At 44.9% G+C, this 21,910-nt stretch overlaps 1 protein-coding gene and 1 long non-coding RNA gene across 8 annotated transcripts; one reads left to right on the top strand and one right to left on the bottom strand.

Annotated features, from left to right (window-relative positions):
• Positions 1–410: 410 nt before the first annotated feature.
• On the bottom strand, positions 411–7,077 carry NEIL1 (nei like DNA glycosylase 1). 5 transcript variants are annotated; one of them, XM_068555968.1, is made up of 10 exons: positions 6,893–7,077; positions 4,956–5,412; positions 2,893–3,012; positions 2,733–2,796; positions 2,343–2,442; positions 1,790–1,917; positions 1,436–1,463; positions 1,190–1,359; positions 856–1,021; positions 411–673 (listed from the first exon to the last, which is right to left on the bottom strand). In XM_068555968.1, the coding sequence occupies exons 2-10, from the start codon at positions 5,387–5,389 to the stop codon at positions 603–605; spliced, it is 1,281 nt and encodes a 426-aa protein (XP_068412069.1). In that variant the 5' UTR covers positions 5,390–5,412; positions 6,893–7,077; the 3' UTR covers positions 411–602. The 5 variants fall into 5 exon arrangements, with proteins under 5 accessions (XP_068412069.1, XP_068412062.1, XP_068412078.1 ...); XM_068555961.1 differs by lacking the exon at positions 6,893–7,077 and adding an exon at positions 6,685–6,720; XM_068555977.1 differs by lacking the exon at positions 6,893–7,077 and adding an exon at positions 6,685–6,720 and having other exon boundaries at positions 1,190–1,251.
• Positions 6,779–21,848, top strand: LOC137772102 (uncharacterized). 3 transcript variants are annotated; one of them, XR_011075461.1, is made up of 3 exons: positions 6,779–6,814; positions 8,182–8,304; positions 21,602–21,848. It is a non-coding gene; the product is annotated as an uncharacterized lncRNA (long non-coding RNA). The 3 variants fall into 3 exon arrangements; XR_011075460.1 differs by lacking the exon at positions 6,779–6,814 and adding an exon at positions 7,020–7,098; XR_011075462.1 differs by lacking the exon at positions 6,779–6,814 and adding an exon at positions 7,281–7,423.
• Positions 21,849–21,910: the final 62 nt, after the last annotated feature.

The raw sequence follows: 21,910 nt of genomic DNA, 5'->3' as shown, positions 1-21,910 counted from the left end.
TGGTGCGGCCGGAAAAAAAAAAAAGAAGCAGTTCTTCCCCCGTGTCCACAGGCAGAGGGCCTGGGGCTGGGGAGGCCGCCTGGTAGGTGGGTTCTGGCTGGCCCCTACTAGGAGGGGAGCATTGACTAGTCTGGACTAGGCTAGGGGAGCAGCCACATGAGGAATTCTGGACTGGAGGAGCTGTAGAGCCTGGGCTGCCCCGGGGGACGGGGTGGGTCTCTGCACCACCTCTGAAGGGCTGTCCCTGCAGAGGCAGACTGTCCTGAGAGCCAGGGCCTTGAGGCCTGGGATGGGGCTCAGTCTGCCATGCTGAGGCAGTGGCCCTCCTGTCCCCAGGGCTGGGCACCAGGCCCTCCACATTAGGCTTTCCCAGACCTGCAGCCAGCCCAAGAAGTTCAAGGTTTATCAGTTTACTAAAAATTACAGCATTTTTCACGTGGGCTTAAAAAATGGGGACAATGGGTACAATTAAAAACATCATAGTTGTATAGGGAATGGCCACAGGGCCAGGGGCAGCCAGTCCCCTGCAACTTCCAGGAAGCCGCACAGGCCCAGATCCAGGGCAGCAGGAAGGGGTGGATGCAAGCAAGGAGACCCTCCTGCTAAGAGGCTGAGGCCTCCTCAGGCTCCAAGGATGGGGTGTCAGCCTTGATCTTTTGGGGTCTGCGGCGGCCTGTGGGGAGGACAGGTAAGGTGGCAGCTCGGACCCCAGGCTGAGGACTCTGCCCCAACAGCCTCCCTACCACCTTTGTCGACGTGTACCTCCCACCCGCACTGCCGTCCCTTCCTCTCCTGGAGAGCCCGTTTTGGTGGTGCCCCTTCCCTCCCTAGAGGAAGATTCTGAGGAAGGCCCACCTGAGGTCGCTGGTTGCCTCCTCCTCTTCCCTTTCTCAGGGACACGGGGGGCTTCTGGGTCCCATTGGAGGCTGGTCCCCTCGGGCTGCTGGGCCGCAGTCTGCTCAGGAAGGCCTCTCCGTGCCCTTCGTGTCCTTGAAGGGGCCTTGTTTGGAGGTGGAGGGTTCTGGGTGGAGAAGACACGGGTCCCTGAGGAGCTCAGCAGGTCACAGGTTGGTTAGGACCCACCATTGCCCTCCATTGTCAAGGGAAGGAGCTGCCCAAGAGCCTGGCCTGGGAGGTGCAGCCAGGACAGGAGAGGGTGTAGGGAGGGGGTAGGAGCAGGGAGACATACCTCCACTTGGTCCTCAGGACCCCGCTGTGCTCCCTTGGATTTCTTCTTGCGGGACTTGCCCCCTGCAGGATACTGTTGCTGATGGGGTTGGAGGGTCTTGTGGCCGCGGCCCCCTTTCTCTAGACTCCCATGCTCCCACTCTGGAGTGCCGCCGAGGGTTGGAGTGGGGACTGGGATGGAGAAGGGTGCTGTAGCCCTTGCAAGCAACTAGTCCTTTTTCCTCTCATTACATTAGGTGTAGCTTACCTTTGGGCGCCAAGGGTCCAGGATCCCCCTAAAATGGAATCAGGAGAATTCAGCAGTCAATCTGGCAGGGGTAGTTTTCCTTGGAGAGGCAGAACTCACACCTGTCATTCCAGATCAGTGAAGCCCCTCCCCTAGGAAGCCTCTCTGACCGTCCCCTCCCCCCCAGGTCAGAGCCAACAGCAAGGTAACCCTGCCCTGGGCTGCTTCACTAGCTGGGACCCTGGGACTCAGAGGAGGGGACGGGCGTAGCTTAGGGGAAAGCTTAGATCCTCAGGAACAGTGCGACCCCAGGTCTTTGCATCCCACCAGCTTCCTTAGGGCTCCGTTTGCCTGTGTGAGCATTAGAGCCCAAACCTGGAACCAGATGGTGCGGCCCTGCCGGTCCCGCAGGGAGCTCATGCCCGGCGTGCCATAACACCGCAGCCAGGCTTGGAAGGCAGCAAAGTCCTCCTCCGTGCTCTCCGGCCCATAGCCTTTGCCCCCTGTGGGACAGAGGAGCCAGGTGGAGGTCAGAGGGCTGACTTAGGCTGGGGGGCGGTGGTGGGGAGCCCAGTTAGACCTGGCTCAGACCTCAGCTTTACAAGCTGATGGACTGAGTCAGGGGGCCAAGGCTCTCCCTCCTCCAGCTGTGTGACCTCAGGCTGGTGTCTTCCCCACTCTGGGCCATGGCTTTCCCATCCTGGAGTTAAGAATCCTTGCCCTGCCTTCCTCATGGGCAGCTCAGGGGACATAGACACCCGACACGTGAAGCTCAGGGAAGGAGGCTTAGTCCATTTAGGAATGACTAGGTCGACAAACTTCCATTCCCCAGGCAGGGAACCAGGCCCAGAGAGGGGCAGGAACTGTCCCAGGTTACACGATATGCCAAAGCAGACCTAGCTGGCCATCTTTGCCTCCCAGGCCTCACCCAGCTGGACCACTTCCTTGGGCACTGAGTGGCACAGCTCCAGCAGGTCTGGGTTCTGCAGCTTGGCCCTGATCTTCTGGCTCAGGGTCAGCTCCGGGCTCTGGAGAAGAGGCAGGGGTAGGACCTGGATGTCAGCATGAGGCAGGGCCACTCAGAAGGCAGCTGACCCCTCAGGGAACAGACCCCTTGCATGGCAGGACTCAGACAGTTCATCTGCCCCCCATCACCTCCCACACGCACGCAGAGATGGGGAAACAGGCTGGAAGAGATGGGGAAACAGGCTGGAAGCCGAGAAGGGACCTGCTTGAGTTAAGCTGGAGACACCTGACCCAGCCCAGACCCTTGTCGGCCTGCACTGATAGGTGCGTGTGTCCCTCCCTGCAGCCTCACCGGCCTGCGCTGCTGCAGTGCCTCCAGAACCGTGCGGGCCTTCTCGAAGGGGGGTATCCTCAGCCTGCCGTGAGGTGGAGAGAGGGCGCCATGCTAAGCAGTGGGGAATGTGGGCACACCCAGCCACCCCAGCCCTCGTGCCCAGGGCCTGCCTGCTGACCGGTATAGGATCTCTGCCCGCAGATAGTTGCCAATGCCATTGAAGAACCTCTGGTCCAAGAGGGCCTCACAAATGGGCCGGTCAAAGGCCTTGTCTGCTAGGTTTCGTAACACATTCTCCCTGGAGGGACACAGTCTGGGCACATGAGACCCATTCTGCCCACCCCACCCCTCCCTGCCTCCCAATGGGTTAGGGGAGAGGAGCTGGGGGAACCCGTTCCTGGGTGCAAGGGAAGGAAATGGGGAGTCCCAGTTCCCCTCTTCCCAGCCTCGGTGTTTTGGCAGCGGGAACCTCAGTTTTCTGTTAAATGGGAACAACAGTGTGGGATTTTAATGCATTACAAAAGGTAAAAAAATACCAGTCAAAAGCAGCATGTTCAAGAAAACACATGAGTCTAGGTATGTGGTGTGTATATCACCAAAGTGCCTCAGACTCAAGACATTTTTGAGAACAAGGTGATCACAGGACCTCAGGTGTGTCCGCAGTCTGGAACTCCCTGTCTAGGACTTCTAGTTGGTTAGATATGAAGATTTGATATTGGTGGGGTCAGGTCTTTTCAAGAAGCTGAAGATCTTCCAGGAAGCTGGTACTGGCTCTGTTTATTTAGCAGGAGTGAGGGGGCAAGCCCTGGCTGGTGAGTGCCCCAGCAGCTCCCACCCCACCTCCAAGGGTCATGGGTCTCTCTTCACCACCATGAAGGGTACATGTATCTCGTTTCTTTGTGGAAAAGGATCATGGCAAGACTGACTCAGTGATGGGCATGAGAAGCAAATGAAATAGGGGATGAAATAGAAGCAGATGAAATAGAAGCAAATGAAATAGAAGACAGAGTTTTTGGGGTAAAGGTAAGAGTGGAAGGTTGGCCTGGGTGTTCAGATCCCTGAGGGGGGCAGATCCCCACAGGCTCCGTAGCTGGGGGACAAAACAAGCCAAAATGCTCATCTTGTGAGAGAAGCTTCGGCTGGCAAAGAGTTAACTTGTGGCATGACTCCCCAGAAAAGGTGAAGTGGGAGAAATCCAGGACAACACAGACACTTCCCTAGGGGTGCACTTGGGGTCATACCTGGGAAGGCCAGGAGTCTGCTGCCTTCTGTGGCACCAGAGACGCCCTGACCCACCCCAGGGGGCAGCCGAAGGCGTGCCTTCCCCAAGAAAGGATTTGCCAAGTCCACTCCAGGCCTTTGTGTTTGTGATTGTCCGATTGCTTTTAATTTAGAGCTATGCACAGCTGGCTCCTTCTCATCAGGCAGGCCTCAGCTCACACGTCACCTGGGGTGGCCTTTCCTAATGCACCCTCCTCCTCCCCCCACCTCCACAGCTCAAAGTCATTTTCTACCTCTTGGATTTTTCTTCAGGCATGTGTCTATTTGAATTAATCTAGTCCCCTTTTTCCCCCTGCCCTACCTGAACTAGCTCTGTGGGAGCAGGGACCACATCCCTCTTGATCACTGCTGAACCCCCAACACTTAGAGCTGGCCTGGCACGAAGCAGAGACTCATACATGTTTTATCTTTAGAGGAAGGGAAGTGGCTGACACTGTGCCATCTTATGTGACCTGGATCACATCCCAGGTGAGGCCGTTACCCCTCCCTCAGACAGAAGACAGGCACAGAGACCACGGGACACAGACCAGTGGGGATAGGCAGAATGTGGGAGACCACAGTCTGATTCAGAAACCACATTAGGCAGTCCTCTCCCCACTCCCTTGAAGCAGTTCCTTCCTGCTCAGCCTCTTTCTTAGGTTGTTAAAGCCTCTCCACGTTTCATCTTAGCCTCTGGAGGGTGCCAAAAGACAGAGTGGGATGCTGACCTGAGACCCAGCTCTCACACTAACTGGCCATGTCCTCATCCACCTCTTGCTCCCACCTTCTCCCACGTCAGTTTTGGGTTCCCACATCCATTAGCTCAGGGAGTTGTCCCCAGGAAAGGACACTGTCTTGGTCTACAGATGAAGGGACTGAAGCTCAAAGGGGGCTGGAACTCGCTTCTTCTTGGCCACCGAGGCACTAACGGCCAGGCCTGGAGCCCAGGACTGTATTCATCACACCTGGTGCTGGCCCTACCTGAACTGCTCGTACTCCAGCAAGACACACGGCCCGCGGCCTGGCTGCCACTTGCCCCCGAGGTCCCAGTGGCCAAAGCGGCGGACGTCCACGAAGCAGAGAGCAAGTCGGGGGCCAGGGGGAGCCGTGTAAAAGCGCAGATGGGCATGGGGTGGCAGCGCATCGCTGGGCACCAGCTGGAAGGAGCCGGTCATGCCAAAGCGGAAGACAAGGGCCAGTGGCCCCCGTGGGGGCTGGGCCCCAGGCAGGGGGCTCAGTGTCAGGCGCAGCTCCTTGCCTCGGGCTAAAGCTGCGATGTGGTAGGCGCTGCTCTCAAAGGGCACCTCAGGGTTGCGGCTGACAGGGGACTTCTCCACACACCCGCCAAACACCAGCTCCCTGCATGCCTCGTTCACAAAGTGGCTGGCCAGATGCAGCTCAGGGCCCTCAGGCATTCTGTGGGAGGGGTGGCCAGGCCCTGTGGGGGAGGATGACAGCAGGTTGGGCCACGTGTGCACCCAGTGAGGTAGCAATTATCACTCCCAGTTTTCAGAGGGTCAGAGGGGGCCATGGTCAACTGATAATTGGCAGGAAATCAGCTGGCTTGGCCACAGCCCCTGCTCCACAACCCTCCCCCCCAGCCCCCCGAAAATGGTGAGAAAGCTCAGACTAGGGAAATGTGACTGCCTTGCTCATTAACACTTTCCATGGGCTTCCATGAACCCTTCCTGATTTTAGAATAACGTCCAGATCCTTCCCGGGCCCACACTGTCATCTCATTTCCTCCCATGCTCCCTCTGACCCACTTGCTTCAAGCACACTGCTCTTCTTTCCCCCATGCCTTCGCCCCTGCTGTCCCCCCTCAGTCTAGGAACATCTGAGAGAGGACCTCCCTGACCACCCTATCCAAGGCAGCATCGTACCCCCCGACCCCCTACACGTTTTCCTTTCTTCGTGGCACTCCCAGAACCTGAAATTATTTTATCATCTCTTCTCTGCCTCTACCTCCACTCCCACCCCAGAGTGGAAGCTCTGCTTGCTCATCGCCCCACCGCTTGGAATCAGGCCTGCACAGGTTGTCACAATGACTGAGGGAATGAGCCTGGAAGAGAAGAGCTGGGAAAACGGTTGCTCAGAGGCTCAGCCGGCAGTGTGGAGGCCTGCCACCACCCACTGGTCAGGATCATAGCGAGGACAAGGAAGAGGGAATGCACGTGTCTCCAGGTACATCAGCGCTGGAGTCAGGTACACACGACTTCGAGGAAGGAGATAGGAGCGTCAGAAGGGCTCCCCAAGCTCCAGCCCAAGGTCCAGGGGGGAATAGGAAGCGCCCCGGTCAGCGCCTCGGGCCGAGAGAGGCGTACTCCCCTTCCTCACCGTCGCTGGCGGAGAGACGAGAGTTTGCCACTTTCCTCTTCGCCAGATCGAAGGCGAAGGTATGTGTTGGGCAGAGGGGGACGTTTAGCCAGGGCAGACTTCTTTGCTTTCACCCCGCCCCCGCCGCAACCTCAGCGCCGCCCCGGACCTGGCACCCGAAAGTGTTCGTTTTGCGGGAAAAGGTGAACTTCCAGGTTCTTAATTTCGAGAGGGGCGGACGCTCTATGGCTCGCCTCCCACCCACCCCCCTCCTCCACCCCCGCTGCCTGTCCTCGGTTAACCCTGGCTCCCTGCCTCCCCAAGGCCCCCAATCCCGTCCTCTCCTCAGCTCTGCTGCACACACAACCCGACCCCGGGCCCACCCCCAGGCTACCTGGGCCCCGCGCCGCTCCCGCCAGCCTGCAGCCACTATGGGGTTAAGGCCGGGGGCGGAGCGGATCCTGAGAGCACACTGGGAGCTGCGGTCGCTGCTCCAGCGCCTGATGGGAAGTGTAGTTCCTCAGGTAGGTGGCAAAGACTGTTCCGGGTGGGGTCCCAGAGCTGGGGGGCCTGGGGTGTGGGAAAGGCTTTGGGGCAGTCACCTGGCTGGGGGGTGGCGGAAGAACCTGGCTTCCCGCTGCCCGGCGACGGCGGGATCCGGCGTCAGGTCTGAGGTGCCGGGTTGCAGCCGTCTCTGTGGCTGTGAGAAGCCACCCGGCTAGTCCGGGACCGGGTCGGCACTCCCAGCAGGAAACAGAGCACCGTCCCGAAGCAGAGGCGCCTGCAGCTGTGCGCAGGGCGCGAACAGGTGCGCGATAAATGCAGGCTCTGGGGACCCGGTGGTGGCTCTAAGTTTCAACGCTAGTCAGACATAACAAGTAAACATCATCACCACGGGTGATGAAGTGTAGCCAAGCAGCCAAAGGCAGGAGCCGAGAGCAGAACCTACTTCCGATGTGGAGGAGGGTCTCTCTGCAATGACATTTAGGCTGAAACCTCAGAAGGAGCCATCCGGAAAAGAGAGGGGACGAGTCGTTACGGCAGGCGGAAAGAACTGCCAATGCAAAGGCTTGGAGGCTGGAAAGCGAGCGATTGGCCCACTCAAAGAAGGTGGCTGGGGGGAGTGCTGAGAGGTGAGGACAGACACCCAAGCAAGGTCAGGTCTGGTCCGGTCCGACCTCTGGAGGCCTCTGTAAGGAGCTGGCCTTTCATCCTAAGTGTAGCAGGCATTGGTGCCTGACCCACAGCCAGGATCCATACTACTTCTCCTTCCTCTCCCCTTAATCTATTTATTCATTTATTTTGACAGAAGTATTTTAAATGAGACAATGCCTTTATCGAGCTAGTAAAGTTAACAACTTTTTTTTTTAATATTTATTTATTTATTATTTATTTATTTTGGCTGTACCGGGTCCTAGTTGCAGCATGCTGGATTTATTTCCCTGACCAGGGATCGACTCCAGCTCGGGGTCTTACCCACTGCACCACCAGAGAAGTCCCAACAATAACTTCTTTTTTTTTTTTTTTTTAATAACTTCTCAATATTACCTAATACATAGCCCACATTCAGATTTCCCTAATTGTCCGCAAAATGTCTTTGATAGCTAGTTTGTTCAAGGCAGAGACCAAATAAGGATTCTATGTCTCTTCAGTCACCTTAATCTAGATGGAACCACCCTCCCCACCTCTTACCCACCTCACCTCCTTTTTTTTTGGTCTTCATGATACTGACCTTTCTGAAGATTCCAAGTCAATTGTCCTTTGAGATGCCCCATCACATTCTGGATTTGTCTGATGTTTCCTTGGGTGTTGTTAACTTGTTCCTCTATCTCTAGTTTTCCCTGCACACCAGAAATTAGATCTAAAGCTTGGAAATACATATGTCTCCTAGGTGCTGCTCTGTACTCCAAACTGCATCACATTAGGAGGCGCCCAACATCTGGTTGTCTCACTTTAGTGAGGCTGAAATTGATCACTGGTGAGGCTGTGACAGCCAGACTTCTGTGTTGTAAAGGTATGTTTCACACCTTGTGACCACTAAGTAATCTATGGGGTGATTTCTTTGTTTTGTCGGTCTATTTTTGTTTGTTTAAATTAAGTTAAAATGTACATACAGTAAAATTCATCCTTTTTAGAGTGTGAGTTTTTTGGTTTGTTTGTTTTCGGTAGTTTTTTTTTTTTTTTTTTGGTGGTGCCTTACGGCATGCAGGATCTTAGTTCCCCAGCCGGGATTGAACCCGTGCCCCCCTGCATTGGAAGCATGGAGTCTTAACCACTGGACCGCCAGGGAAGTCCCTAGAGTATGAGTTTTGACAAATTCATACACTCATAATCATCACCCCAATCAAGAGATAATACATTTCTATCACCCCCCCCCAAAATCTGCCCATGCACCTTTTTAGTCAACACTAACACCGTACCCGCTGGCAACCACTGATCTGTTTTCTGCCCCTATAGTTTTTGCCAATATCATACACAGGCATATCTCATTTATTGCGCTCCACTTTATTGCACTTAACAGATATTGCATTTTCTTTTACAAATTGAAGGTTTGTGGCAATTCTCCATTGTCAGATGATGGTTAGCATTTTTTAGCAATAAAGTTTTGGTTTTTTTTTTTCACACACACACACTGTATTTTATTTTTGCAAGAGATAAATAGACTGACACCAAGCATTGTACATGGATGACCACAACAAAAGCAACAATGATTGCAATTACCAAACAAGAAACACACTCATACTATGTCATAATACTGACATTCAGTCCAGTAATCCTCCACTGTAACAGCTCCTTTACTTTGCAGTGAAAATTGATTTGTATATTCTTTGCCTCTGAGTCCTTGTGGGACTTTTTTTTTTTAAATTCAGACAGAAAGTCACAAAAATTATACTCATCCTCATCAGTTCACTCAGTCCCATGTAATTAATTTTTTTTTTTCATCTTGATCTTTTGTTAGCACTTTTATGAGTTCATCAGTTTTTCATTAGAGTTCTGAAAATGCTTATTCATTCAGTTCAGCAGTACAGTCAGTTACCAGAAACCTGTACTTGTCAGAGTCTTTTCCATGAATTTCTTGAAGATGAAACCCTTTTATAGGAACATATTTGCAAAATCATCAGAGTACACCCAGAACTGTCTGTAAATGACAAAAGACTTAAAAATGACCACGGTTAGAGATTTGATGAAAGTTCATAATAATGCAGTTGACAAGAAACTTAGTTATTTCTGAGATATACATTTTAAAGTAATAACTAGGATTATTACTTATAACATTATACCAGAACATATAAGATTTTTAGAAATTTCATGTAATGTCTGAAACATTTATATTAACATATTTCCATACATATTTCCATACAAATACAAATATAAGATTTTTAGAAATTTCATGTAATGTCTGAAACATTTATATTAACATATTTCCATACATATTTCCATACAAATACAAATATAAGATTTTTAGAAATTTCATGTAATGTCTGAAACATTTATATTAACATATTTCCATACAAATAACCCAATGAAAGTTTAGTATTAGTTGTTTTGTTTGTTTTTTTATACTGCAGGTTCTTATTAGGCATCAATTTTATACACATCAGTGTATACATGTCAATCCCAATCGCCCAATTCAGCACACCACCATCCCCACCTCACCGCAGTTTTCCCCCCTTGGTGTCCATATGTCCATTCTCTACATCTGTGTCTCAACTTCTGCCCTGCAAACTGGCTCATCTGTACCATTTTTCTAGGTTCCACATACATGCATTAATATACGATATTTGTTTTTCTCTTTCTGACTTACTTCACTCTGTATGACAGTCTCTAGATCCATCCACGTCTCAACAAATGACTCAATTTCGTTCCTTTTTATGGCTGAGTAATATTCCATTGTATATATGTACCACAACTTCTTTATCCATTCGTCTGCTGATGGGCATTTAGGTTGCTTCCATGACCTGGCTATTGTAAATAGTGCTGCAATGAACATTCGGGTGCATGTGTCTTTTTGAATTACGGTTTTCTCTGGGTATATGCCCAGTAGTGGGATTGCTGGGTCATATGGTAATTCTATTTTTAGTTTTTTAAGGAACCTCCGTATTGTTCTCCATAGTGGCTGTATCAGTTTACATTCCCACCAACAGTGCAAGAGGGTTCCCTTTTCTCCACACCCTCTCCAGCATTTGTTGTTTGTAGATTTTCTGATGATGCCCATTCTAACAGGAGTGAGGTGATACCTCATTGTAGTTTTGATTTGCATTTCTCTAATAATTAGTGATGTTGAGCATCTTTTCATGTGCTTCGTGGCCATCTGTATGTCTTCTTTGGAGAAATGTCTATTTAGGTCTTCTGCCCATTTTTGGATTGGGGTGTTTGTTTCTTTGATATTGAGCTGAATGAGCTGTTTATATATTTTGGAGATTAATCCTTTGTCCGTTGATTCATTTGCAAATATTTTCTCCCATTCTGAGGGTTGTCTTTTCGTCTTGTTTATGGTTTCCTTTGCTGTGCAAAAGCTTTGAAGTTTCATTAGGTCCCACTTGTTTATTTTTGTTTTTATTTCCATTACTCTAGGAGGTGGATCAAAAAAGATCTTGCTGTGATTTATGTCAAAGAGTGTTCTTCCTATGTTTTCCTCTAAGAGTTTTATAGTGTCCAGTCTTATATTTAGGTCTCGAATCCATTTTGAGTTTATTTTTGTGTATGGTGTTAGGGAGTGTTCTAATTTCATTCTTTTACATGTAGCTGTCCAGTTTTCCCAGCACCACGTATTGAAGAGACTGTCTTTTCTCCATTGTATATCTTTGCCTCCTTTGTCATAGATTAGTTGACCATAGGTGCGTGGGTTAATCTCTGGGCTTTCTATCTTGTTCCATTGATCTATGTTTCTGTTTTTGTGCCAGTACCACATTGTCTTGATTACTGTAGCTTTGTAGTATAGTCTGAAGTCAGGGAGTCTGATTCCTCCAGCTCCATTTTTTTGCCTCAAGACTGCTTTGGCTATTCGGGGTCTTTTGTGTCTCCATACAAATTTTAAGATGATTTGTTCTAGCTCCGTAAAAAATGCCATTGGTAATTTGATAGGGATTGCATTGAATCTGTAGATTGCTTTGGGTAGTATAGTCATTTTCACAATGTTGATTCTTCCAATCCAAGAACATGGTATATCTCTCCATCTGTTGGTATCATCTTTAATTTCTTTCATCAGTGTCTTATAGTTTTCTGCATACAGGTCTTTTGTCTCCCTAGGTAGGTTTATTCCTAGGTATTTTATTCTTTTTGTTGCAATGGTAAATGGGAGTGTTTCCATAATTTCTCTTTCAGATTTTTCATCATTAGTGTATAGGAATGCAAGAGATTTCTGTGCATTAATTTTGTATCCTGCAACTTTACCATATTCATTAATTAGCTCTAGCAGTTTTCTGGTGGCAGTTTTAGGATTCTCTATGTATAGTATCATGTCATCCGCAAACAGTGACAGTTTTACTTCTTCTTTTCCAATTTGTATTCCTTGTATTTCTTTTTCTTCTCTGATTGCCGTGGCTAGGACTTCCAGAACTATGTTGAATAATAGTGGTGAGAGTGGACATCCTTGTCTCATTCCTGATCTTAGAGGAAATGCTTTCAGTTTTTCACCATTGAGAATGATGTTTGCTGTGGGTTTGTCATATATGGCCTTTATTATGTTGAGGTAGGTTCCCTCTATGCCCACTTTCTGGAGAGTTTTTATCAGAAATGGGTGTTGAGTTTTGTCAAAAGCTTTTTCTGCATCAATTGAGATGATCATATGGTTTTTCTTCTTCAATTTGTTAATATGGTGTATCACATTGATTGATTTGCGTATATTGAAGAATCCTTGCATCCCTGGGATAAATCCCACTTGATCGTGGTGTATGATCCTTTTAATGTGTTGTTGGATTCTGTTTGCTAGTATTTTGTTGAGGATTTTTGCATCTATATTCATCAGTGATATTGGTCTGTAATTTTCTTTTTTTGTAGTGTCTTTGTCTGGTTTTGGTATCAGGGTGATGGTGGCCTCATAGAATGAGTTTGGGAGTGTTCCTTCCTCTCTGCAATTTTTTGGAAGAGTTTGAGAAGGATGGGTGTTAGCTCTTCTCTAAATGTTTGATAGAATTCACCTGTGAAGCCATCTGGTCCTGGACTTTTGTTTGTTGGAAGATTTTTAATCACAGTTTCAATTTCATTCCTTGTGATTGGTCTGTTCATATTTTCTATTTCTTCCTGATTCAGTCTTGGAAGGTTATACCTTTCTAAGAATTTGTCCATTTCTTCCAGGTTGTCCATTTTATTGGCATAAAGTTGCTTGTAGTAGTCTCTTAGGATGCTTTGTATTTCTGCGGTGTCTGTTGTAACTTCTCCTTTTTCATTTCTGATTTTATTGATTTGAGTCCTCTCCCTCTTTTTCTTGATGAGTCTGGCTAATGGCTTATCAATTTTGTTTATCTTCTCAAAGAACCAACTTTTAGTTTTATTGATCTTTGCTATTGTTTTCTTTGTTTCTATTTCATTTATTTCTGCTCTGATCTTTATGATTTCTTCCCTTCTGCTAACTTTGGGTTTTGTTTGTTCTTCTTTCTCTAGTTGCTTTAGGTGTAAGGTTAGATTGTTTACTTGAGATTTTTCTTGTTTCTTTAGGTAGGCTTGTATAGCTATAAACTTCCCTCTTAGAACCGCTTTTGCTGCATCCCATAGGTTTTGGGTCGTCGTGTTTTCATTGTCATTTGTCTCTAGGTATTTTTTTATTTCCTCTTTGATTTCTTCAGTGATCTCTTGGTTATTTAGTAACGTATTGTTTAGCCTCCATGTGTTTGTCTTTTTTACGTTTTTTTCCCTGTAATTCATTTCTAATCTCATAGCGTTGTGGTCAGAAAAGATGCTTGATATGATTTCAATTTTCTTTAATTTACTGAGGCTTGATTTGTGACCCAAGATGTGATCTATCCTGGAGAATGTTCCATGCGCACTTGAGAAGAACGTGTAATCTGCTGTTTTTGGATGGAATGTCCTATATATATCAATTAAATCTATCTGGTCTATTGTGTCATTTAAAGCTTCTGTTTCCTTATTTATTTTCATTTTGGATGATCTGTCCGTTGGTGTAAGTGAAGTGTTAAAGTCCCCCACTATTATTGTGTTACTGTCGATTTCCTCTTTTATAGCTGTTAGCAGTTGCCTTATGTATTGCGGTGCTCCTATGTTGGGTGCATATATATTTATAATTGTTATATCTTCTTCTTGGATTGATCCCTGGATCATTATGTAGTGTCCTTCCTTGTCTCTTGTAACATTCTTTATTTTAAAGTCTATTTTATCTGATATGAGTATAGCTACTCCAGCTTTCTTTTGATTTCCATTTGCATGGAATATCTTTTTCCATCCCCTCACTTTCAGTCTGTATGTGTCCCTAGGTCTGAAGTGGGTCTCTTGTAGACAGCATATATATGGGTCTTGTTTTTGTATCCATTCAGCCAGTCTATGTCTTTTGGTTGGGGCATTTAAACCATTCACGTTTAAGGTAATTATCGATATGTATGTTCCTATGACCATTTTCTTAATTGTTTTGGGTTTGTTTTTGTAGGTCCTTTTCTTCTCTTGTGTTTCCCACTTAGAGAAGTTCCTTTAGCATTTGTTGTAGAGCTGGTTTGGTGGTGCTGAATTCTCTTAGCTTTTGCTTGTCTGTAAAGCTTTTGATTTCTCCATCAAATCTGAATGAGATCCTTGACGGGTAGAGTAATCTTGGTTGTAGGTTCTTCCCTTTCATCACTTTAAGTATATCATGCCACTCCCTTCTGGCTTGCAGAGTTTCTGCTGAGAAATCAGCTGTTAACCTTATGGGAGTTCCCTTGTATGTTATTTGTCGTTTTTCCCTTGCTGCTTTCAATAAATTTTCTTTGTCTTTAATTTTTGCCACTTTGATTACTATGTGTCTCGGCGTGTTTCTCCTTGGGTTTATTCTGTATGGGACTCTCTGCGCTTCCTGGACTTGGGTGGCTATTTCCTTTCCCATGTTAGGGAAGTTTTCGACTATAATCTCTTCAAATATTTTCTCTGGTCCTTTCTCTCTCTCTTCTCCTTCTGGGACCCCTATAATGCGAATGTTGTTGCGTTTAATGTTGTCCCAGAGGTCTCTTAGGCTGTCTTCATTTCTTTTCATTCTTTTTTCTTTAGTCTGTTCCGCAGCAGTGAATTCCACCATTCTGTCTTCCAGGTCACTTATCCGTTCTTCTGCCTCAGTTATTCTGCTATTGATTCCTTCTAGTGTAGTTTTCATTTCAGTTATTGTAGTGGTCATCTCTGTTTGTTTGTTCTTTAATTCTTCTAGGTCTTTGTTAATCATTTCTTGCATCTTCTCAATCTTTGCCTCCATTCTTATTCCGAGGTCCTGGATCATCTTCACTATCATTATTCTGAATTCTTTTTCTGGAAGGTTGCCTATCTCCACTTCATTTAGTTGTTTTTCTGGGGTTTTATCTTCTTCCTTCATCTGGTACATAGCCCTCTGCCTTTTCATCTTCTCTATCTTTCTGTAACTGTGGTTTTTGGTCCACAGGCTGCAGGATTGTAGTTTTTCTTGCTTCTGTTGTCTGCCCTCTGGTGGTTGAGGCTATCTAAGAGGCTTGATGGGAGGCTCTCAGCAATAAAGTATTTTTTAAGTTTATTTTATTGAAGTATAGTTGATTTACAATGTTGTATTAGTTTCTGCTGTACAGCAAAGTGATTCAGTTATACATTTATATATATATTCTTTTTCATATTCTTTTCCATTATGGTTTATTACAAGATATTGAATATAATTCCTTGTGCTATACAGTAGAACCTTGTTGTTTATCCATTCTATATATAATGGTTTGCATCCGCCAATCCGAAACTCTCAATCCATCCCTCACCCACACCCCCAGCAATAAAAAGTATTTTTTAATTAGTACATTGTTTTTTTAGACACAATGCTATTGCACACTTAATAGACTACAGTATAGTGTAAACAAAACTTTTCTATGCACTGGGAAACCAAAAAGTTCATGTGACTCACCTTATTGCCATACCTGCTTTACTGCAGTGTTCTGGAACCAAACCTGCAGTTAACTCCGAGGTATGCCTGTACATGGAATCTTCAGCACGTAGCCTTGTGTGTCTGCTTTCTTCCTCATAGCATAATGCATTTGAGAACCATCCACGTTGTTATGCTTATCAATCAGTTCATTCCTTTTTATTGCTGAGTAGTATTCCACTGTGTAGACATACCAGCATGTTTATCCACTTACCAGCAGAGGGACATTGGGTTGTTTACATGTGGTGATTCTTTAGCACCACGCAAATACCCAGTTTCACATCACATCAACCTTTCACCTAATGGCTTTATCATCACTGGTGATCCTTGCCTCAATCAAGTATTTAATTGGGAGTTACAAAATGGTGATTTTCTAATTCTGTCATTCCTTCTACATTAGCAGGAATTCTTCTGTAAAGTAGAGATTTACTTCATTGACTAGGGTTATTTGGGTATTCTGAAATACTAAAAAGGATAAATTCTGAAACCCTTCTCTTTAATTATCAATTTTTAGACTAAGAATTTGGTGCAATAATATCCAATGGTGACAAATTAGAATTGATTTGGGAGGGTTATCTTTAATGGACTCATAGATTTTTTTCCACGTTTGATATCTTTAAATTTGTTGCAATCTTTATCTTTTACCCCCACTTACTGAAAGAGTACTATATTAGTCTTTGTGGCTACACAAACAGGGGTATACAATTCCCATCCTTAAGAAAGGCTGGTAAAAGGCAGGTAGTAAATACAAAATTAATGCAGTGCTACGGTAGCAATGAGAGGAGATTCTATGGGATTCTGTGACAACACAGAAGAGGGAATGCTACCTAGGAAACCAAGTTCATATTATACATTTGATGAGACTTGGAAATTTCTTTGTGACTTTTTTTTTTTTTTAAAGTTTGCTGCTAGTCATAAGGAATAGACATCTTACTATTTTGTTTTAAATTTATTTATTTATGGCTGTGTTGGGTCTTCGTTTCTGTGCGAGGGCTTTCTCTAGTTGTGGCAAGCGGGGGCCACTCTTCATCGCGGTGCGCGGGCCTCTCACTGTCGCGGCCTCTCTTGTTGCGGAGCACAGGCTCCAGACGCGCAGGTTCAGAAATTGTGGCTCACGGGCCCAGTTGCTCCGCGGCACGTGGGATCTTCCCAGACCAGGGCTCGAACCTGTGTCCCCTGCATTGGCAGGCAGATTCTCAACCACTGCGCCACCAGGGAAGCCCATCTTTGTGACTTTTTTTGTCTGCCACTTTATTTGTGCTTTGTTTGTTCCCTGTTTTTCGTTTTGTCTTCTTTTTCTTGCCCTCCTGTGGGCTACTTGAACATCTTTTAGAATTCCAGTTTGACTTACCTATATTGTTTTTGAGTGTGTTATATTGCATACCCTTTGAAGTGGTTGCTGTAGGTATTACACTATACACATGTATGTACTTGTCACAGTTCACTGGTGTCGACATTTTATCAATTTGAGTAAAGTATAGAGAAACCTTACTTCCCTTTACCCTCCCTTGTTTATAATAACCTTAAATATCTACTCTACATACATTGAGAACCACATCTAACAGTATTTTGTCTTGCTTCAACTGTCGAACATATTTCAAAATACTCAAGAGAAGGAAAGTCTACTGCATCCATGTTTTTAGTCTTTCCATTGTTCTTCCTTCCTGATGTTTCAAGATTTCTTCTTCTGTCATTTCCTTCCTGTTTGGAGATCCTCCTTTAGACTTTTTAAAAAAAATTTTTTTATTTTATATTGGAGTATAGTTGATTTACAATGTTGTGTTAGCTTCAGGTGTACAGCAAAGTGATTCAGTTATACATATACATATATCTATTCTTTTTCAGATTCCTTTCCCATATAGGTTATTACAGAGTATTGAGTAGACTTCCCTGTGCTATACAGTAGGTCCCTGTTGATTATCTATTTTATAAATAGTAGTGTGTATATGTTAATCCTGACCTCCCAGTTTATCCCTCCCCCCCACCTTTCCCCTTTGGTAACCATAAGTTTGTTTTCTATGTCTGTGAGTCTGTTTCTGTTTTGTAAATAAGTTCATTTGTATCATATTTTAGATTCCACATGTAAGTAATATCATATGACACTTGTCTTTCTTTGTCTGACTTACTTCACTTAGTATGATAATCTCTAGGTTGATACATGTTGCTACAAATGGCATTATTTCATTCTTTTTTTTATGGGTGAGTAGTATTCCACTGTATATAGGTATTGCATCTTCTTTATCCGTTGATGGACATTTAGGTTGTTTCCATGACATGGCTATTGTAAATAGTGCCGCAATGAACACTGAGGTGCATGTATCTTTTTGAATCATGGTTTTCTCTGGATATGTGCCCAGGAATGGGATTGCTGGATCATATGATAGCTCTGTTTTTAATTTTTTAAGGAACCTCCATACTGTTCTCCATAGTGGCTGTACCAATTTACATTCCCGCCAACAGTGTAGGAAGGTTCCCTTTTCTCCATACCCTCTCCAGCCTTTATTGTTTGTAGACTTTTTGATGATGGCCATTCTAACTGGTGTGAGGTGATACCTCACTGTACTTTTGATTCGCATTTCTCTAATAATTAGCGATGTTGAGCATCGCTTTTCATATGCTTTTTGGCCATCTGTGTGTCTTCTTTGGAAAAATGTCTATTTAGATCTTCTGCCCATTTTTTCATCGGGTTGTTTGTTGTTTGTTTTTTTTAACAATTTATTTTTTAACATATTTATTTATTTTATTATTTTATTTTATTTTATTTTTTTGGCTGCGTTGGGTCTTCGTTGCTGCGCACAGGCTTTCTCTAGTTGCAGCGAGTGGGGGCTACTCTTCACTGCGGTGCGCCGGCTCCTTGTTGCAGTGGCCTCTCCCGTTGCGGAGCACGGGCTCCAGGTGCGCAGGCTTCAGTAGTTGTGGCATGCAGGCTCAGTAGTTGTGGCTCACAGGCTCTAGAGCACAGGCTCAGTAGTTGTGGCGCATGGGCCCCGTTGCTCCGCGGCATGTGGGATCTTCCCGGACCAGGGCTCGAACCCGTGTCCCCTGCATTGGCAGGCAGACTCCCAACCACTGTGCCACCAGGGAAGTCCTGTTTGTTTTTTTGATATTGAGCTGCATGTGTTGTTTGTATATTTTGGAGATTAATCCCTTGTCGGTCACATCATTTGCAAATATTTTCTCCCATGCTGTGGGTTGTCTTTTTGTTTTGTTTATGGTTTCCTTTTAGCCTTTTTATTTTTAGATTAGGTCTGCTGGTGACAAATTATATTAGTTATCCTTCATCTGTGAATGTCTTGATTTCCCCCTTTACTCTTTTTTAAAATGCCTTACAATTTTGTCATTTTTCAAATTGAAGTATAGTTGATTTACAATACTACAGTAGTTTCAGGTGTACAACATAGTGATCCAATATTTTTATAATTATACTCCATTTAAAGTTATTATCAAACATTGGCTATATACCCTGTGCTGTACATATGTCCTTGAAGCTTATTTATTTTACACATAGTAGTTTGTACCTCTTAATCCCCTACTCCTATCTTGCCCCTCCCCCTTCTGTCTCCCCACTGGTAACCACTAGTTTGTTCTCTATATCTGTGAGTCTGTTTGTTCTGTTATATTCATTCATTTCATTTCTTGGATTTCACATATAAGTGATATCATACACTATTTGTCTTTCTCTAACTTATTTCACTAAGTATAATACCCTCCAGGTCCATCCATATTTTTGTAAATAGCAAAATTTCATTATTTCTTATGGCTGAGTGATATCATACATACACACACACACACACACACACACACACTATGAACATTGGGGTGCATGTATGTTTTTGAATTAGTGCCTTTGTTTTCTTCAGATAAATACCCAGAAGTAGGAATGCTGGATTACATTGTAGTTCTATTGCTAGTTTTTTGAGGAACCTCCATACTGCTTTCACAGTGGCTACACCAATTTACATTCAAACCAACAATGTACAAGGGTTCCCCTTTCTCCACATCCTTGCCAACATTTGTTATTTGTGGTCTTTTTGATGATAGCCATTCTGACAGGTGTGGGGTGATATCTCACTGTGGTTGTGATTTGCATTTCTCTAATAACTGGCGATGCTGGGCATCTTTTCATCTGCCTGTTGGCCATCTCTGTGTCTTCTTTGGAAAAATGTCTATGCAGGTCTTCTGCCCATTTTTTAATCGGGTTGCTTGTTTTTTTGATATTGAATTGTATGAGCTATTTATATATTTTGAATATTAACCCCTTATGGGTCATATCATTTGCAAATATTTTCTCCCATTCTGTAGATTGTCTTTTCGTTTTGTCAGTGGTTTCCTTTGCTGTGCCAAAGCTTTCAAGTTTAATTAGGTGCAATTTGTTTAATTTTGTTTTTGTTTCCTTTGCCTTAGGAGACAGATCCAAAAAAATATTGCTACAATTTATGTCAGAGTGTTCTGCCTACATTTTCTTCGAGTTTTATGGTATCCAGTCTTACCATTTAGGTCTTTAATCCATTTTGAGTTTTTGTATATGGTGTGAGAAAAATGTTCTAATTTCATTCTTTTACTCCCCCTTTACTCTTGAGGTGATTTTCGCTGAATATAAAATTCTGGGTTGACGCTTTTCTTTCAGGGCCCGAAATGTGTTGCGCTTTTTGTTTCTGGCCTTTGTGGTTTCTGATGAGATATTCAGTCATTCAAATTGTTTTCCTCCTATATGTAAGGTGTCATCACTCTCTTGCTGCTTTCAATTTTTTTTTTTCTTTAGTTCTCAGAAGTTTGATCATGATGTATCTTGACATAGATTTCTTTGGGTTCAACCTGTGTGGAGTTCATTCAGTTTCTTGACTCTGTAGGTTTGTGTCTTTTGCCATATTTTGGAAAACTTTAGCCATTATTTCTTTGAATACTTTTTCTATCCTACCTTCTTTCTCCTCACCTTCTGGGACTCTGACAACACAAATACTAGATCTTTTGTTATAGTCCTACAGGTCCCTGAGACTCTATTTTATTGTTTTTGTTGTTGTTGTTGTTGTTTGTTTGTTTTCCAAGCTATTTTCTCTCTGTTGTTCAGGCTGGGTAATTTCTATTGATTTATCTTCAAATCCACTGATTCTTTCTTCTGTTGTTAGGTCTACCCACTGAGATTTTTACTTGGGTTATTGTAGTTTTCAGTTCTAAAATTTTTATCTGGTTCTTTGTATCTTCTATTTCTCTGCTGAGACTTGAGGCATTTTTATGATAGCTGTTTTAAAATCCTTAGCATAGAATTCCAACAGCTGAGTCATTTTCGTGTTGGCATTTGTTGTCTTTTTTCATTCAAGTTGAGATTTTCTTGGTTCTTGGTACAATGATTTTTTAAATTGAATCCTAGACATTTTGGGTATTATGAGACTCTGCATCTTATTTAAATCTTCTCTTTTAGCTGGCCTCCTCTGACACAGTACCAGTGGGGAAAGGGGTATGCCACCTCCTTATTGCTGGATGGGGTGGGAGTCTAGGCTTCCACTCAGCCTTTGCAGTCAGGGGTCGAAGAGGGGCTGCAGTTCTGCAGGGTGTGGCTGGAGTACAGCCGTTACTGTCTGTAACTTTTTCTGTCCCGCTGGACTGTCCTTTTCCCGGTCCTTTGCCTAGAGAGAGTAGGCTTTTGTTGGGCCTTCCTTTGTCTGTGTGTTGTTTCTAGGTGGATGGCTTCTCCAGCACCCAGCTTGGGATACATGAAGCAAAAAGAAAATCTAAGGAATTCTCTGCTGTGTTGTTCTTCAGGTCTTGAGGTCTAGCCAGTCTGCCTTCTTCTTGTCATCTTTCATAGTCTTATGTTTGTTTTATATATAATGTCTAAGGTTTTTAGCTGAACTTAGTGGAAGGAATAGAGAAAAGCCCATCTGCTCCAATTCTCCAGGAGCAGAAGCCAGGAGGGGAGTGAGTCCTTATATCTTTGATGCTTAAATTGTCCCATCTTTAGCCAGTGGGATGAGCTGGCTCCTGTTGACATTACTTATTATTCTTTGATAGCTTCCTTGGACCCCGAGATGTTCTGGGCTTACCTTGTATTCTCCCTGCCCCACACCTGGAATCAGTCTGTTCTACAAGGGACCCTAGTTGGCCTAAGCCAGTCCTGGGAGGCCACTTGTCTTAGTCTGTTCAGGCTGCTATAACAAAATACCATGGACTGGGTGGCTTAAAAAACAGACATTTAGGGACTTCCCTGGTGGTGCAGTGGTTAAGAATCCGCCTGCCAATGCAGGGGACATGGGTTTGAGCCCTGGTCCAGGAAGATCCCACGTGCCACGGAGCAACAAAGCCCGTCTGCTACAACTACTGAGCCTGCGCTCTAGAATCCGCGAACCACAACTACTGAGCCCGCGTGCCCTGGAGCCTGTTCTCCGAAACAAGAGAAGCCACTAAAATGAGAAACCTGTGCACCGCAACAAAGAGTAGCCCCCACTCGCCACAACTAGAGAAAGCCTGCGCACAGCAACGAAGACCCAACGCAGCCAATAAATAAATAAATAAATAAATTTATTTATTTAAAAAAAAAAACCCCAAAAACCAG

Source organism: Eschrichtius robustus, chromosome 1, assembly GCF_028021215.1.
Source record: "Eschrichtius robustus isolate mEscRob2 chromosome 1, mEscRob2.pri, whole genome shotgun sequence".
In the NCBI taxonomy this organism is placed as follows: domain Eukaryota; kingdom Metazoa; phylum Chordata; class Mammalia; order Artiodactyla; family Eschrichtiidae; genus Eschrichtius; species Eschrichtius robustus.
The sequence above is the reverse complement of the archived record's forward strand: the minus strand, read 5'-3'. Positions and strand labels throughout refer to the sequence as shown.